Below are 17,854 nucleotides of genomic sequence, written 5' to 3' on the forward strand. Positions count from 1 at the left end.
AGGAGAAGGGCTGCAAGCAAAGTGTCACCCGTAGTGCGAAGGGGGATCCGTCGATTGGCGTGCCAAGAAAATCCCCCGACTCAACGTGATATGGCCCACAGATATCATCTCGCACCGTCAAATGTGAACAAAACAATTCGCAAGCACCTCAGGTTGAAGAGTGTGCGGAAGGCCCGTGTACAGCACCTTCTACCGCGTCACATTGCTGAACGTAAGACGAACTGCAGGAAACTGTATGAAAAGTACCAGGTGGGTTCCAAATGGAAGAAAGTTGTCACAATGGATGAATCATATGTCCATCTCACTGCTGGTGGTCACATTCGGGCGATCACATACCGTGACATTGACGGCAAGGGGCGCAGCAACTTTGTTCATCAGTGCAGGAAAAGTTTCCCTCATGGCTTTATGGTTGTGATGGGATTCGGATATGAGGGTAAGTTGATGATACGCAAGGTGGACAAAAACGTGAAGGTGAATGCCAGATACTTCCAAGACTCCATTCTGACACCTATCTATCGGAGAGACATCCCACAATTGTATGGAATGGATGCGAACCAGGTGATGATCCATATGGACAAGGCTTCGAGTCATACTGCCAGAACATCACTACATTTTTATCAGGAAATGGCAGAGGAATTAGGAATTCATGTCATTCCGTTTGAAGACATTCCTGTGAAAAGCCCAGATGCCAGTCCAATGGATTTTTGCGCATTTGGACTGTTGAAACGACGTCTTCAACATCACCGCCCACGCACCCTGGATGGTCTATGGAAAGCTTCCAGGGAGGAGTGGGACAGAATTCCCATGCCTGTCCTGTGCCGGAGCTTGCTGCAATGGAAACTGCGATGCCGGGCGATAGTCCACAATGCTGGGGGTCCAATAGAACATGATCGGTGGTGGCGGCACGGTATCTCTTAAGGTGAGTATCCGTCAAAAATGGACGGATATAAAGCGAACAACCTCTGTACAAGTTAAACTCACAACAAGAGAATATAATTTATAATTGGGAAAAGAGAGATGTGGTAGTATATAAATACTAGAAGGTAGTATAAATACTAGACCTCAAGGTCTCTCTGCAACAAACTTCACCACCTGGGAGGAACATGGCCGAGTGAGAATACAATCAACCCAGATGGCGGACAAGGAAAAAACATCATAAATCTGTCGAATTTCTCGATCCCAAACAAATTCAAAGAACTCCTTGCCTACGGTGATAAGTTTAACGTACAAAACAGTAAGCCCCCACCCTCAACCTTATATGTGCGACAGAAAAAGCAGCTTGTTTTGTCCCCAAACCCCAAGATTCAGAAAACATCAGAACGTCAGCAGCCGGAATTTTTCAAAAAGTGATGAACAACAGTGAAACCAGGAAACCTAATCCAGTGCACCAAGAAATATCTTCTGTCCTCTCAGAGTTTGGCAAATGGCTGAACACCAACGAAGTTTGGTTTCTAAAATCTGACAAAACGAACCAGTTTGTAATCATGCACAAGGGCGATTACTCTACGAAAGTAATAGACAAACTAAACAGTGACTCGTACAGTGTCATCAAAAAGGACCCACAGACAGGTACAATAGAATTGTGAAAAATGCAGTGAAATCTAGTTTCATACTCAGTAAACAAGACCACAAATTCCTTTTCAACCCCCACCCTTCACCTGCCATTGCCTATGGCATTCCCAAAACTCATAAACCTGGAATCCCCCATGCGCCTTATAATAGCTGACTTCAATTACCCCACGGTCCACCTAACAAACTGGCTAAAAAACAAAATATCTCATTTCAACCACAAACTAACATACGTGTTCTGCAACAGTGCCGATGCTAAAAATCTGGTAACTTCAATAGTGCAAGCTGACAGTGCAAAATTAGCCAGCATTGACATAGTAGATATGTACAGTTCAATCCCCATAGACCTAGCGCTGCATTCAGTTGAAAGATGGCTGACAACAAACAGAATCCCTGCTCTAAAGGTACAAGAGATAACCAGGCTATTGGAAGTTTGTCTAAAACACAACTACTTTCAGTTTGAGGATAAATTCTACAATCAATCCAAGGGCCTTGCGATGGGCAATCCGCTATCAGCTCCTTTAGCCAACATCGTCATGCACCTGGCTGAAAAAGAAATACTCCACACTCCAGAACTACAATACATCCAATATGGAAGGTACGCGGACGACACAATAGTCGCATACAAAAAGACAGAAGAACTCAACCTTCTAGTGAACAAGCTAAATAGCATCCACCCCAGGCTCAACTTCACCGTAGAACAAGAAAAACATGGTAAAATCAACTTCCTGGACATCACCATCAGCCGTGCACTTAACAAATTCACAACCACTGTCTACAGAAAACCGGATGCAGGCACCCAGTACATACATGCTCTCTATAGCCATTCCCCCAAGCAAAAAGCCAATGTGTGGCTGAACTTTTGTTGAAGAGCCTTCTCCTACTGTTGCAGAGAAGAGGATCTACGAGAGGAGATAGCCACCATCACTGAAATAGCCCTGAAACATGGCTACACAGAAGCACAACTTTCCACTTGGTGCAGTAAAGCGGAAATACAGGTCAGACACCCTAACCAACCACGATCAACCCATCCGCAAGCAACCCAGCCACAATCAACCTCCAGCGGCCAATATAAATGGTTTGCCTTCCCCTACAATCCAACCACTTCCAACCACATATCCAAAGCACTTCTCCCATATAGCATCAAAGTAGCGAACAAACCCAATTCCAAAATAGCTGATAAACTGAACAAACACAGATGGTGCTTCCTCTCCCCCCCTTGATAACCCAGGTGTATACAATGCAGAGTGTGAATGCAAGGCACATTACATCGGCAGGTCCATCAGATCTGTCAATGAAAGAATCCAACAGCACCTAGCAGATGTGAAAAAAGCCCAACCCACTACTGGTCTTGCTAAACATATCAAATACAATAGCAATAAAATTCAAAAGGTTCAAGCCAAACACACTGCCCACACGCTCGTAGACACCAAAATCAAGGAAACACATGACATAATGCACTCCCCACACGAGCTAAACATCAATAGCAGGCAAGCACACCACACTTGGATTCCCCTACTACAACAGTTATCGCCCGGAAACAGCAGACGACACAGACCCAGACGCACAGTTAACAACAGTGCACCTACGGCAGCCAGAGAACTAAAAACAAAAGATGCACGCCAAGCAACAGTACAGCAAGGTCCAACGAGGATGGTGGCAGTGGCCACTGAAATTAATCGAAAAAGAAAAAAAACAGCTTTGCGGATAAAAGTGAGTACTAGTTTCTCCGTATTTAAGAGAATATAAATTGGCCATATTAAGCTATCATTGTGAAATTTAGTAGAAAGTAGAACACATTGCTTATGACCAAAAATGTGACCTTACAATTAGTTTGAAGTTTTGTTTTCAAGTCCATTTTATGCACAGATAGGCTAATTGGGATTTGAACCACTATGAGCCTCCTCACTGGGCATCGACTCTGGGATCCCTTGATTACAAGGGGACAACGTTATGACTACACCATCAAAGAGGCCCATTACAATTAGTAGAAATGTTTTTGGAATAATATTCTGAAAAAATAGTAGATTAACAGTAACGTGTACTTCAATATGTAACAACATGCACTTAAAATGTCCAAAAACTAATATAGTTTCTAATATACATAAAGGTAGAATACATAAAAGGAAGGAAAATAAAGCAATGTAAGTTTAAAAAAGTAATAAAGTTACTTAACATGATGCCACTTAAAAGTTTTTCAAGGTATATTGGTTGTTCACTGGTATAGAATTAATTCTGCCCTTAAAGCTCAGCTGGACCTTAGGCTGACGGCAGAGCAACTGTTTACGAATTTTCCTCTCCTTACAATTGTATTCAATGCTATGATTGTTAATCTTTATGTGGTTTGCTTTTGTTATTGCCTAGATATCCTCAATAGTTTTGTGGCTACTTAAGTCTATTAAACTATTCATGATATCTAGACAACAGCGAAGGCAACCTACACAAAGATTCTGCCCAGTATGCCCCTGCTAACGATGCATAAATCACAGCACACTAACCTGCACTCCCAGGTCTCCTACATATCCATGATTCACCACACCTCCTTCCAATGGCCTCTCTCCAGGCAACGCTTCGAGGAGAAAGTGGACCAAGCTTATGAAAAAGGGAACTGACAAATTGAGACGAGTCTTCTCCACCAAAATATCCACACAGCAGTCTCCGCTCTGAGTCTGGCGAAACGTGACATCCACCATAGGAGGGGAAGACACCGAAATTTGGCTGGAATCCATCCTCATCTGGCCACTGTGTGACTGGAAGATTCTGACAACATCACAAAGGATTAGGATGTGGCAGTACAGAGTATGGCAGCTGTTGATATGTATTAAAGTCTCCTCTGACAATTAAGGTCATATACATATCATGAAAAAGATAAATGATTGGGCTATTAGCTATTATGGTGCACAGACAATTTGTAAGTGGTGTTGCTTTAATTAATGTCACAAAAATCCAGGGGTCCTAGGATAAAGGATCTAAGAAAAATTGTGTGGCAGAGAATTGGCATGGAATGCCAAAGACTCAGGTTTGAACCCTGGTTAGGGCACGATTTTCACTTAACTTTTTTCATAAGTTATAATTAGTCGTATTTACGGTGAATAAAATATCAACATTTCGGTACAAAAACTGGGCATATTTCGGGAAATGGTTAATAAAAATATGAATTTGATTTAAAAACTATACTTATTTCACAAAATTAACATTTCACTTCTAATAGCACATTTATATAGTTATCACAATATTAAGTTTATTCCTGTGTAAAGGAGTAAATTTTTGCTTCTTAAATATTTACAGCAGAATTAATCGATTTTACGTGAATTGCATAACTCATAGGATAATTCAGACCTCAGAAGGTGCCGCGTCGGTAAATAAACCCTAAATTTCATGTTTAAGAGTTTATTTCCCATTTTGCAGTTCTTTTCGCATCATTTCGTGACAAAACGAGGTAGCAAAATTCACCTCGCATCTTTCATAAACATGAAAAATTAACATTACAATGCGTTATTTCACATTTCATGTTTTCATCAAAAACGAAATATGCATGTCCTTAGATATAATACATACTCTGTGTACCATAAACTACTTCATGTAGCTAGTTGAGTTGTATTATTATGATATGAGTATTAAGACTTATATCACTTGTGTACAAGAAATATTAAACGATATAAAGTAATTGTAAAAAATATTTCCATATTGAAGAACCATCATTACTTACTTTCTGATCACCAAGTTGTTGTCTGGCCTAGTGTCCTCCACAGTGCAAAACTGCAAGGCCATTCGTAGTTCCAGGCTGTGGTCTGTGTATATGTCCATTGAGAATGAGGCTTCTCCCAGCTCCAGTTTGCACAAGGCATGCTCAAGATCTCTCACAGGTGAACTCAGTATCTGCGAAACAAAATACTAGTTAGGAACATAGATACAATTAAGAGATCTACTCTGGAGATTACATCTAACCCAGTTTCAAGATTTGGGATGGAACCTCAGAATACCATTTATCTATAGAGATTTTACAGGCACTGTAAGCAATTATGAGAACGTCTGCAGGAATGGAAAGGATGCACTTCTTTTCTATCATGAAATCCTCCTTTTGAAAATGATTATTGTATAAACTAAGTGAAATATGCAGGCTGAACCAGGACTCTGACATGGATCTCCAGTATGCGGTGCTATTTCTCTATCAACTGAGATCGAAACCAGGGTTCGAATATTAGCAGTGTATACAATAGTACATTTTTGTGCCAAAACATACAAGGTGTGGCTATTAATAAACGGGATTGATGGTATAAATTCCATTACTGAGAAACACGTACATATTACATGATATCACCTTCAATGTACACCCCTTCACTGCCCATACACTGCTGTAGACCCATCTGCCACTGTTACAAGCAGTGTTGCCACTTTGCAACTGTCACCTTGTTCAGTATCTCTGCCGTTTTCACTTTCACAGACTGGAAATAGGTTCCCATCAAGGCAGCTTTCACTTTCGGGAAAAGAAAGAAGTCACACAGGGCTAAATCCGGCAAGTGTGGGGGATGATCAAGCACTGGAATGAGTTTATCAGTCCAAAAACTGCTTCACAGACTGGGCATTGTGGACTGACGCATTATCCTGATGCAGCATCCAGGTGTTGTTCCAGCGACCCGGCCGTTTCCTCCGCCAGCATTCTCATAGTGAAGCCAAAACCCCAATATAACAGTTGGGCTGAAAAGTTTGTAGGCTGACTCATAGATGGCGTTACTAGAATTAAATCCATGTGATTTTTACTTAGTACTAACCTTCAAAAGATACGTGTATAAATTTCACAGCTGCCGGATAATTAGTTCGTGAGATATAGCATTGTGAGTGAAGCAGCTTTTGTTATTGTGAAAAAATGGATAAAAACAGAATTTTGTGTGTTAATAAAGCATTGCTTTTTGGTGAAAAAAAATACTGTTGAAGCCAAGGCTTGGCTTGATAAACATTATTCGGACTCTGCACCAGGAAAATCAACCGTTGAGAAGTGGTTTGCTAAATTTAAACAAGGCGAAATGAGCATCGAAGACGATGCACGCAGTGGACGCCCCAAAGAGGCTGTTACCGACGAAAACATAAAAAAAGTCCACAAAATAATTTTAAATGATCGTAAAGTGAAGTTGATCGAGATAGCTGAGATTATTACATAGCGCTGTTGGAGCGTTTAAAGGATGAAATCACGAAAAAACGGCCCCATTTGAAGAAGAAAAAAGTGCTGTTTCATCAAGACAATTCACCGTGTCACAAATCAATGAAAACGATGGCAAAATTATATGAATTAGACTACGAATTGCTTCTCCATCCACCATATTCTCCAGATCTGGCCCCCAGTGACTTTTTCCTGTTTGCAGACCTTAAAAGAATGCTCGCTGGAAAGAAATTTAGCACTGATGAAGAGGTAATCGCCGAAACTGAGGCCTATTTTGAGGCTAAAGAGAAATCGTACTATAAAAATGGCATCGAAAAATTGTATGACCGCTATAATCGTTGTATCACCCTCGAAGGCAACTATATTGAATAATAAAATCGAATTTTGTCAAAAAAATATTTTTTACTATGTTAGCCTACGAACTTTTCAGCCCAACTGTTAGTAGTGCCGAGTAACTGTTTGACCTTATGGCACCCAATCAATCATGACTACATCGATTTCTTGGATGTTTTCTACAGTTTTTGACATCACAGGTCGACACAAACATTCATCTTACACCTCTTCCTTCACCTTCTCAAACCTTTTGTGTAATTCAAAGATGCATGCACGTGACATGGTATTGTCCCTGTACACCTCCCATAGTAATTGAAGACATTCTGTTGGTATTCTGTTTAACTTCACCTAAAAAAATTAGGTTCACATGTTGTTCAATCTTTCCACTCAGCATGATTCTGCCACCATCATCATGCAGCACCCACTACCTACAGAGCTCACAGGCACACTGTTGGCTAGAGCAAGATGAAAGTGCCTCTCGTAGAGCACACGATATGATCTCCCATTTGTTTTTTTATTTTTTTCGGATCCAAGATGAGGAATCACACCATGTGTGTCAACAGCAGTTGCAGTAGTCATTGGAAAAGTGATGTGATAAAATGTGAAGCGTAATTCATGATGCTGTCGCTAGGGGGGCTAGAGAAGACAACATGGCAGACAAAGGAAGACATATGATGGAACAGCAATCAGCAATTGTGCTATTTTTTGCTGAAACAAAAAGCATTGTTGTGACACCGAGGCGTTTTCGTGCACATTTTCATACTCGGTGGGTCCCCTCTAGAAAAACTATCCACAAACTGCATGAAAAGTTTTGAATGGAAGGACACAGTATTGGAATCGAAGCATGATCGTCCCAATCCTGTGTGTTCGACTGAGAATATTGAAGCTGTTCGAGTTGTTATACCGGTGAATCTAAGCAAATCGGATAGAAAAGCAGAAATACAACTAGGGATATCAAGATGCTCTGTTCAACAGATTCTTAAAAATGATCTCCATATTTATCCGTACAAGATTACCGTGGTGCAAAACTCACAAATGAACACAAACAGCAGAGAATGGCATTTGTTCATTGGGCTGAGGATAACAACGCAACACTGTTGAGGCACAGTTTCATTTGGATGGTGTGGTTAATAAATAAAATGTGCACTTTTGGGCAACTGAGATTCCACGAGTCTTTCATGAAAAAGTTAGCGAAGCTTGCAGTGAAATTACGGAACTCATTTTTCGTAGGGTAACTGATAACATTGGTGTTCGCTTGATTGAGGTTAGAAATAACAACGGTGGTCATATTGAGCATGTATTGCAGTAGTACATTTTTTTCAAAGTGTAACCTTTTATGTGATATGTATTTCATTGAAAGCTTCTTTATAATATAGTTTTCATCCAAGAACAAAATGGGGGAACATACCATGAACCACCCTCTGTGTTTGATTATTTAATAGATATGCCATTCCTTGTATGGCAAAATCAAAATTAACAATTAAAATTTTACAAAATTTCTCTTTGTGTATATATGAGCAGTTAATGGTGGGAGTTCTAAAATTCCTGTCTTGATCCAGCATTGTGGGGGACACCTGGAGAGATATTTGAAAGCATTACTAGCAGAGTCTGGTCTAGAAAGTCAGAAGACAGAAGCACTCGTTCATAAAAGAAAGAAACTGGCCTCTGTGGTGCAGTGGTTAGCACAGCATGCTACAATGCCAGGGGTCCCAGGCTGAGAATGGGTATTCTTTGTGAGTGTCCCTTCATCAATTTCATCATAACTCATTTTATTCATCACGGTTGGCAAAAAGTTGCACAAACTGATGCTAAATAACAAAATTATAAAAATGAAAAACAGAGAGAGAGAAAAGAAAAAAACAGCTTCAATATAACACCATACTGTACTAAATGTTTATCAAACTTTTCAGCACTGTTCCAATTAAGACACCATTTGATATATGCTGATTTCAGCTGACATCCAACTTTCTCACATCTCTAGTCTACCATGTATCACATGACTGGTTTATGCAGGGTTAATGTAAAAGTAGTGGACTAAACAAAACTTACTTCATCCATGTCACTGTAGAGATACAACTGGAGCCCATCCATAGTTAACCTGATGCTGGTTTCTCGACGAACTTGCTCACTCTGGTTGAAGAAGGCTTGGAGTTTCTTCACAGCTGTGTCCTCTGACGGTATGGTAGGTGTTGAAGGTTCAAATGGAGATGCAGGATGAGACCACGCATTCAAATCTAATAAAAATGCAAAGTTTCAAATACTTTAACAACATACAAAGACATTTCTTAACTAACCTAACCTAGTAAGCTGAATTCAGATAAAAAATGCTAAATGCTCATGTTATAATAAGCAAGAGCCCTTAATAATAATGTATAATAATGGAATCTCTCCGCAGAACTTAACTAAAGATCTTCCTTTGAAATTTCTATAGGTAATGTTTTACATCAGCAGTATTCCCTGATCATGCTCACCACACATTTTTATTCTCTAGTACACTGTGCACGAAATGTAATAAAAAAGAAAAAAAAAGAAAAATGGATAATTAAATAGAAACAAACTACATATAGTGGAGTGGAGGTGATGTGAGCAGCACCATGCTTAAGCCAACTTCACCCCTTTCCTACACTTTGACCCCAGTTACCGATTAAAGAAGGCTGAATGAGCACCAGAGCAGCATAACAGAAAAATTCCCACCTGATATCAGCCAACCTGGGAATCAAAACTGAGTCTCCAATGTGATAGTGAGATACTCTGTCAACTGGACTACTGTGGCCCATGAGTAAATAACAACAACAACCACGACAACGACGATGACGACGACGACAATAATAATGTTGTCATTTATTCACTTAAAAATAACATTTAGTTCAAAATGATTGAGATAGTTACGACTAATATTTTGTTTAGGAGATTGATTGATTGATTTGTTGTTTTAAGTCCACTTTGTGCACAGGAAGGCTAATCGGTACTGGACCTACAGTCTAAGTGGGATCTGAACCACTGTGCCATGTAGCTCCACTGGGTATCGAACCCAGGACCTCTTGATTACAAGGCAACAACGTTACCACTATGCCATCAGGGAGGTCATTATATTTTGTTTGGAAGTAAGGAAGAAATATTATAAAGTAAAGCATAGAAATCTATTTGGAAAAAAAAAACCAGTTTCCAAATTATTTTCTTCCAATAAAGAGAACTTTATACTCTGATTATGATTCTAGAATTACAGGAATATTTACCAAAACATGATCCTTCTGCTAGATTGTCAGTCCATATAGACAGCAGGGTTGCCAAATCCCTTTGTCCAAGGTTTATTCTAATGTTATCCATTCCTCCATGGACATCATACAGCAAAATCTCCCTGTGTTGAAGGTATTGCCCAGGTAGTGAGTTCAGAGACTGAGCTACGGCTCGTTTGATATCCAATCGAATGCTTACAGGTTCAAGGACAGGCTCCTGAACCTCTAAAGTTCCAGCCAATGTCATCACAGCCCTAGACATTTGCAGAGATTCCAGTCTTACTAAGATATTGTCTATTACAGGTGTATCGAGAGGTGGAGCAGAATCGCTATGTGAGTATCCCATATGTACAGGCGTGATCTCTTTGAAGAAATTTTCAACACTTAAATCACCTGAAATTATTTCAAAAAATGAATACAAGTAAATTTACAATGGGAAAGATTCATTGGGTACTCTACTGATATTGGCCCATATAAACATAAGATCAATGTATCAATTTTCCAGACCTATATTTATATGTGTGAGATCCCCTGTATACAATTTCAGTTATAACTTTTAGGTCAAGTTGTGTTAAATTGTTAGTTATATATTTTATATTTTACTACTTTCATATGTATCTCAGTTCTTACATTTTGTGGCCCTTTTTGGAGCAATTTTTCTGTGGAGGAACCATTTGTAGTTGTAAGTTAAGCACTGAACACCCTGCAAATCCACACTTGCAAGAGAAAACTTAGTGTCATGGTATTCGACATAGTGTTGAAACATTACATATAAAGTGTTTTAATATAATAAAGGCGGCCTTGGTGGGTTTTTTCTAACATGGAAACAAGGCTTAATTATGTTAGAACACTTGCAGTAACATCACTGATAATTTTTACGATTCAATATTTTTATAAATAACCTGTATACTTTAGAGCAAAATATTTACTTTCTCATTACTTTTTTTTAAAAATGAATATGACAATATAATTCATATAACATGGTTTTGAAAGGTAAAAGTCTAAATATAAAGTTCACTCTTCATCATAAGAAAAAACTCATTGCAGTCACCTGATTCCATATGATAATTAAGGAAGTGCAGTTGGCATTCAAATTATGAGATCGATATCAGTATCGATAAACTTGCCATCTGTACATAATTAGCATGAGTTAAAAAAAAATTATAGGTCCATTTTAATTATTCAGTTCTATATTTGTAAATTTTAAATTAAATGGGAAAATGAAAGTTGTGAATTCAGAAGAAAAAAAATAGTAATGTTTTGATTGATTGATTTGCTTTTTGTGCCACCTTTGGCTAATTTGTGAAGATGAGGATGAGCGATGATATGAAAAAATTGATAAATGGAAACTCACAAACATCCATGCCCAGGCTGGGATTCAAACCCAGGACCCCTGGCATCGTAGCACGATATGCTAACCACTCCACCATGGAGGTTGGCTAACTAGTAATGTTAATATCAGTATTTAAAATATTAAAGTGTTGGCCTCTAGAATACGTTCTATAACTTTACGGCCCATCTGTATTATGCATCTTAAAAATAAAAAAAAGAGATACACTCACCCATATTAATGATTATCAAATTTGGAGAATCTGACTTTTGTGGTAGCAATAGCATTGGAGCATGTACATCAATGGACAAATGTAAGCGTGTGTTCCATCCTCTCAGCATGGACATTTGTTGTTCAACTGTTTGTTCAGCTGCTCGGAATGCATGTGTTGCTATTCCTGGATGTATGAAGGGTTCCAAAAAGTGCTACAGATGGAGAGAAATTTCAATACAATTCAACATACATGAATGAATTTTTTGTTAATATTACACTTACACCCTAATGTTTTACTCAGAAGGCTGTTGTGAATGACTGAAAATTGATAAAATAAATTATTGCTCCTCAGCATTGACTGTTGTAAGAACCCTTTATATTTTAATACATTATCTGCAACACATTCACATACAATTAAAATTGTTATGGAATTGTGGTTTCTTCTTAATGGTGTGTACAGCTTGTCAAACATATACTTCAAAATAACGTAAGAACATGCATGATACGAGGGCCACTATTTATATTTTGAGCCTTGGCAACAATGATGAAGTTAGGTGTGATTTGACGTTTGCACGGAATCCTCTGGCATTATTGACCATAACGTACTTCAAATGTTTTGTCAATAGTTTGATTTGTGTTGTTTATGTTGCCTTGGAGATTGCGCTACAACAATAAAATGGAATTAACTCGTGAACATTTTCGTGCGATGATTTTTTACGATTTTCGATGTGGATTATCAAGACAAGAGTGCATCGATCAACTTACTTCCACATTTGGCGATGAAGCCCCATCCTTTGCCACTGTGAAACGCTGGTATAACGAATTTAATCGTGGCCGCCATTCGCTCACCGACGAGATTCGCAAAGGTCGTCCAAAATCAGTTGTTGTTCAAGAAAACATTGATGCTGTGCAAAACCTAATACTGCAAGATCGTCATGTGACATACTGTGAGATTGAGGCAACCATAGGCATTAGTTCCACCAGCATATATAAAATATTACATGATCATTTAGCTGTGAGAAAGGTATGTTCTCGTTGGATCCCACACAATTTGACAAAAACTCAAAAAGACGCTCGCGTCAATTGGTGCAAACAAATGCTCAATAAATACAATCGTGGTGCTTCAAAAGACTTATATAAGATTGTAACAGGTGACGAATCATGGATATATGCATATGAGCCGGAACGTAAACAGCAGTCGACTGTATGGGTGTTTCAAGATGAACCCAATCCAACAAAAGTTGTTCGCGCTCGAAGCACATCGAAACAAATGGTTGCCTGTTTTTTCGGGAAAACTGGTCATGTGGCAACTGTGCCTTTAGAGGAACGTAGAACGGTCAACTCTGAATGGTACACAACAATTTGTTTGCCAGAGGTCTTCGGTCAAATACGGAAAACAAACAAACACCGTCGGATCATTCTTCATCAAGACAATGCCAGCTGTCACACATCTCGTCTAACAACCGACTTTATGAACAGTCAAAAAATCGAATTGATGGGTCATCCGCTGTACAGTCCTGATTTGGAACCCAATGACTTCTTGTTCCCGAATGTCAAGAATAAATTGCATGGACAACGATTTTCGTCGTCGGAAGATGCCGTTGATGCGTTCAAAAACCATATTATGGAGGTGTCTCAAGAAGATTGGAAAAACTGCTTTGACAAATGGTTCGAACGAATGCAAAAGTGTATTGACCATAAAGGAGAATACTTCGAAAAACAATAAAGCAGTTTTCAATGCCAAATTCCTGTTTTTTCATTGTTAGGCTCAAAATATAAATAGTGACCCTCGTAGGGCCTCACTGATGACATAATGGTAACATCATCATCTTTTAATGAAGAGGTCCCAAGTTCAATACCCAATAGAGGCACATTGTATAGTGGTTTGGATCGCACTTTAAACTGTAGTCAAGTCCTGAATAGCCCACCTGGCGTAAAGTGGACTTCAAATGAAAGTTCAAACAATTCAAAGAAACATAACTAACTAACTCTCTAGCCTTCTTAAACCCGAAGGTTCATAGCTGCAGCAACACAGGCCTTCTATCTGTCCCTATCCTGAGTAAGATCTATATACTCTTTTCCATCCCTACCGATTTCCTTTAGGTCCATCTCAACGTTCTCCCTCCATCTTCGTCTTGGCCTTCCTACAGGTCTCTTACCATCAGGTCTCCCAACAAGAATCCTGTAAACTCCTCTTTCCTCTCCCATTCGTGCCACATGGCCTGCCCACCTAAGTCTTCTTGATTTAATTATTCTAATAATATCTGGACATGAATATCCTTATTCCTAATGTAGATCTTATCCTTAGTCCAGGGACCTCCCAAAGTAGTCCCCGCCCGGAGATCCGAATGGGAGACTATTTTACCTCCGGAATATTTTACCTTGGGAACATCCAAGCCTCATATTGCTGATTCTTGACATGTCTTTTTACAGTGCAGAGTTGTCAGCTCTATGCCTAACCCCCAATATAATGCTAGGCTCATTCCAGATGTTCCTGGAAAAGGGATGAATGTTGCTGTGGGAGGGAGGGTTGTGGATTTTCTTCTTGTGCTCTTACCCTTTTGTGTGACTGCTGCCTGATGCTGACTTGCATTTATTGCAAATGACAGAGAATAATGAACAGCATACAGAGCTGCCAAATGAGCATTAAATATACAGATCTGTATTTGTGTATATTTTTCCGTCATTTTCCTCCCTCTCCAGGTTAATCAAAACAATAAGAATGTTGTTTACATTTGTATTTATATTGCATTCCTTGTGCAAGCCGTACGCTACATGCACTACATAAATTTTATTTTACATGCTATAACTTTCTCTCCCCTTAAAGACGTATAATTAAATTGGGGATCATGAAATGAAGCAGGGAAACTTATAATAATCCACCAATTTTTCGGTGTATCTGCAACATTTTAACAATGCTTCCAACATTACCAAAACTCCTTTTTTTGCATCCTCTGGGGCTAGAAAGAAGTTCACATAAAATGTCACAGGACATATTAAGTGATATAATGCTATATGAGAAAAATTTGGGAGTATTTGAAACCATTCATAGAATGTGATGTGATGAGTTTTGTGACTCAGTAACTAGCCTTTGCTATTTTAAATTGAAATGATACAAGAATCGGTATCTGCATTGGTATTGGTTGGAATCGGTTAAGGTATCGGTATCGGTATCGGCAAATGTTGGTATCAGCTCAGCCCTACTTTTTATGTGATCTATTATCCTGACACTTCCATTGGATGCAACTGATGACACCATAAACTTCAACTCTCAGAAAGAAGTGCACACATTTTTTCATTCAGAAATCATTTCCACAACTACAAGAAGGATTATTGTAAACATCCTTGCAAAGTCAAAGTGTAGCGGTATGTATGCACACCAAGTTAAGAGATCGTGATGAAAGATTTTCTAAGTTCCTATCACAGGTAATGGAAATTTTATGGTTACCGAATCAGTCTTACAGGAAAATTCAATTAAAAGTTTAAATTGTAACTTACCCGGGGCTATGTATTGGAAGAAGAATATCTTGCATAAACTTAAAAATATGATTCACCATTACTTCAATCCTCATCCTTAGCTACATCACCGATGAATGAATATGTAGACGAGTATGTTCCATTAAAAGGATTAAAAATCACATACTGCATACACTCATGCACGAAGAAATAGTCAATATGTATTTTAGCATTACAATGGCAAACAGACTAAAAGCACACAAACCTGCAACTCAATCAGAAATTTATACAGGAGTACTACATGAATCCTCCCAACATAAAACTTCAGACTGCCATCAGACTTCACATCATCTTTCTTTGACTCTATGTCAGATTTTCCATAGAACTTGGGGCTGTGCCTCACGTACTTGAAATCAAACACTTTATCTTCCTCGATTGTCAGTATCTGAAATAAAGGGTGCATTATTATGCTTTAGTTCATGCGATTTATATGAACATGACAGAAAAATATGTGCAAAACACCTATTTAAGAGTGTTAATGAAATATCCACTAGCAATTAATAAATTGTCAATTTTCATCAGGTGATCACAATTAAAACAACATTTTTAACGGACTTAAATACCACTTTGAACCAATGTCAATACTCTTTAACAATTCCTACTGACCCCGGCACTGACGTTTCAACATTGTAACAATTCGAAGTTGTGTTCAGAATATGACACAAAATATTAATACAGTATATTCCACTGCAACTATACCACATTATTCTTACAGAATTTTTCTTTAAAATATTCAAAGAATTACATAGGAGATAATCAGAATATTAATATAACTATTCCTTAGTTAAATAAAATTACCCATTTAGCATAAATTACATGCTATGAAAGTATTGCAAGGCATTTTCGTAGTCTCCATAAAGGTATTGCCTGGTATTGATGATTAAGTCGAAAGAATACTTTCTGATACCAATATCACTGGTATCAACCAATACTGATATATTGACATCAATGCAGTCCTAATTTTAAATCCATGTAGATTTTAAGGAGATGATAATGAAGAAAGAGTAAGTTATGTGTTGAACAATTTGAAATGATTAATAACAATTTGCTTGAATGCACAAGCAAAGGTAAATAGTTAGCTTCTTTTCATAAAATAATAACAGTTACATGTTCCTTTTGAAAAAATATTTTGATAACTCTGCAACTCTATGAAATGGTGGAAAGGAGTTGCTAAAAACAGAAAGTTCTTGTGTAAGCAGCACAGACATATAATTTTATATTTATAAGTTATTTTGACTAAGTTTGGGTGCCATGATTATAATTATTAATATTTATATTTAAAATCCGAGAAGCACATTATTTTATCTTCCAATTTACTATCTTAATAACAACACTCTCCTTCGCTTATTGCTTTTTAAAATTATTTTCATATTCTTTATAGTTTAATTTTACAACTTTCACTTCAGTTTGTAAAAAAAGTAAAGTGCTCCCCTGTGCTTAGCAGCATGCCATGAAGGCATATAGGGGGTGTGGGGGTAACGCCCCACACTTTCTTGATCCAGTTTGTATATATTTTAAATTGGTTTCAACTACAAAGCTAAAATACAACAAGAAAATTAACATAAAAAAATAAATATGCAATTTGGATAATTACCTTCGGGTACAAAGTAAATTCACATAAATCATCCACATTCAATTCTGTCAAGTAAACTCGTAATACCATCCTCTCGTTAGCCTTGAATAAACAATCACTTTCTAATCCTCCTACCTGTAAATAAATATATGTCTTAAAAACACAGAAACTTTAAAACTTATGTATAACAACTTTATCATCAGCAAATGCTATGATCACAATGCAACAAAGTATATGAGTATTCCCATTACTTTACTGATTGATCGTTTAACAGCATGCATGATGCCAACTTAGTTGCTACGGAGCAGTGTAACATGCAACTGAACTTTTGTAATGGAGATCTTTTTAAAAGTAGTGACTCAGTTACTCGAAAGTAGTGCAAGTTTCATTTGCATGTGGACCATCATGGAAAAGTGCATTCTCGGAATATGATATTGTGTCCAAAAAAAAAATCCAGTGTTTGAAAAGAAATCACTAAGAAGTGTGTGATCTATCTGAACACCAGAGGATACTGAGATATTGTTACATGAACAGTAGAAAACAGTCATCATCATTCACATCAAAGCATGGTGCTGTATTACGTACTTTGCAAGTAAGTAACATAGCTACCACTTTTAAACAATGTCTCAATTCTCAAGTGTGACATTGAATTTTCCACTGCTCCATAGATACTAAAATAGCATGTGCCCTGTTCAATGACATAAAGCATGTGGTTTGCCCATCAGCCAAACTACATCCATTTTTAAAAACATCATATATCCCTGCTGGACCCTGCATATATTCCAATAGCCAATTTACTCTACCATTGTAGAAACCCCATGAAAAATGTCCAGGCCAGCTCAAGAATACACAGTTGACAGGTTAAGACATTCGATGAATATGCACTAACCAGGCCCTGTGAACACTATTATTAATTTCTCTTATCT

General features: G+C 38.1%; 1 protein-coding gene across 5 annotated transcripts in view; it reads right to left on the minus strand.

Moving 5' to 3' along the window:
* LOC145988841 (intermembrane lipid transfer protein VPS13A-like) overlaps window positions 1–17,854 on the minus strand; it is a 231,550-nt gene that overhangs the window by 139,208 nt on the left and 74,488 nt on the right. For all 5 annotated transcript variants that reach the window (XM_083124072.1, XM_083124071.1, XM_083124068.1 and 2 more), the window contains exons 21-27: window positions 16,950–17,063; window positions 15,561–15,740; window positions 11,859–12,051; window positions 10,297–10,689; window positions 9,110–9,294; window positions 5,279–5,448; window positions 4,068–4,329 (exon numbers count right to left, since the gene is read on the minus strand). In XM_083124072.1, coding sequence (XP_082980198.1) covers window positions 4,068–4,329; window positions 5,279–5,448; window positions 9,110–9,294; window positions 10,297–10,689; window positions 11,859–12,051; window positions 15,561–15,740; window positions 16,950–17,063 — 1,497 coding nt within the window. The remainder of the gene's footprint in view (window positions 1–4,067; window positions 4,330–5,278; window positions 5,449–9,109; window positions 9,295–10,296; window positions 10,690–11,858; window positions 12,052–15,560; window positions 15,741–16,949; window positions 17,064–17,854) is intronic.

Source organism: Lepisma saccharinum, chromosome 6 (genome assembly GCF_977018435.1).
Source record: "Lepisma saccharinum chromosome 6, izLepSacc3.1, whole genome shotgun sequence".
Lineage (NCBI taxonomy): Eukaryota > Metazoa > Arthropoda > Insecta > Zygentoma > Lepismatidae > Lepisma > Lepisma saccharinum.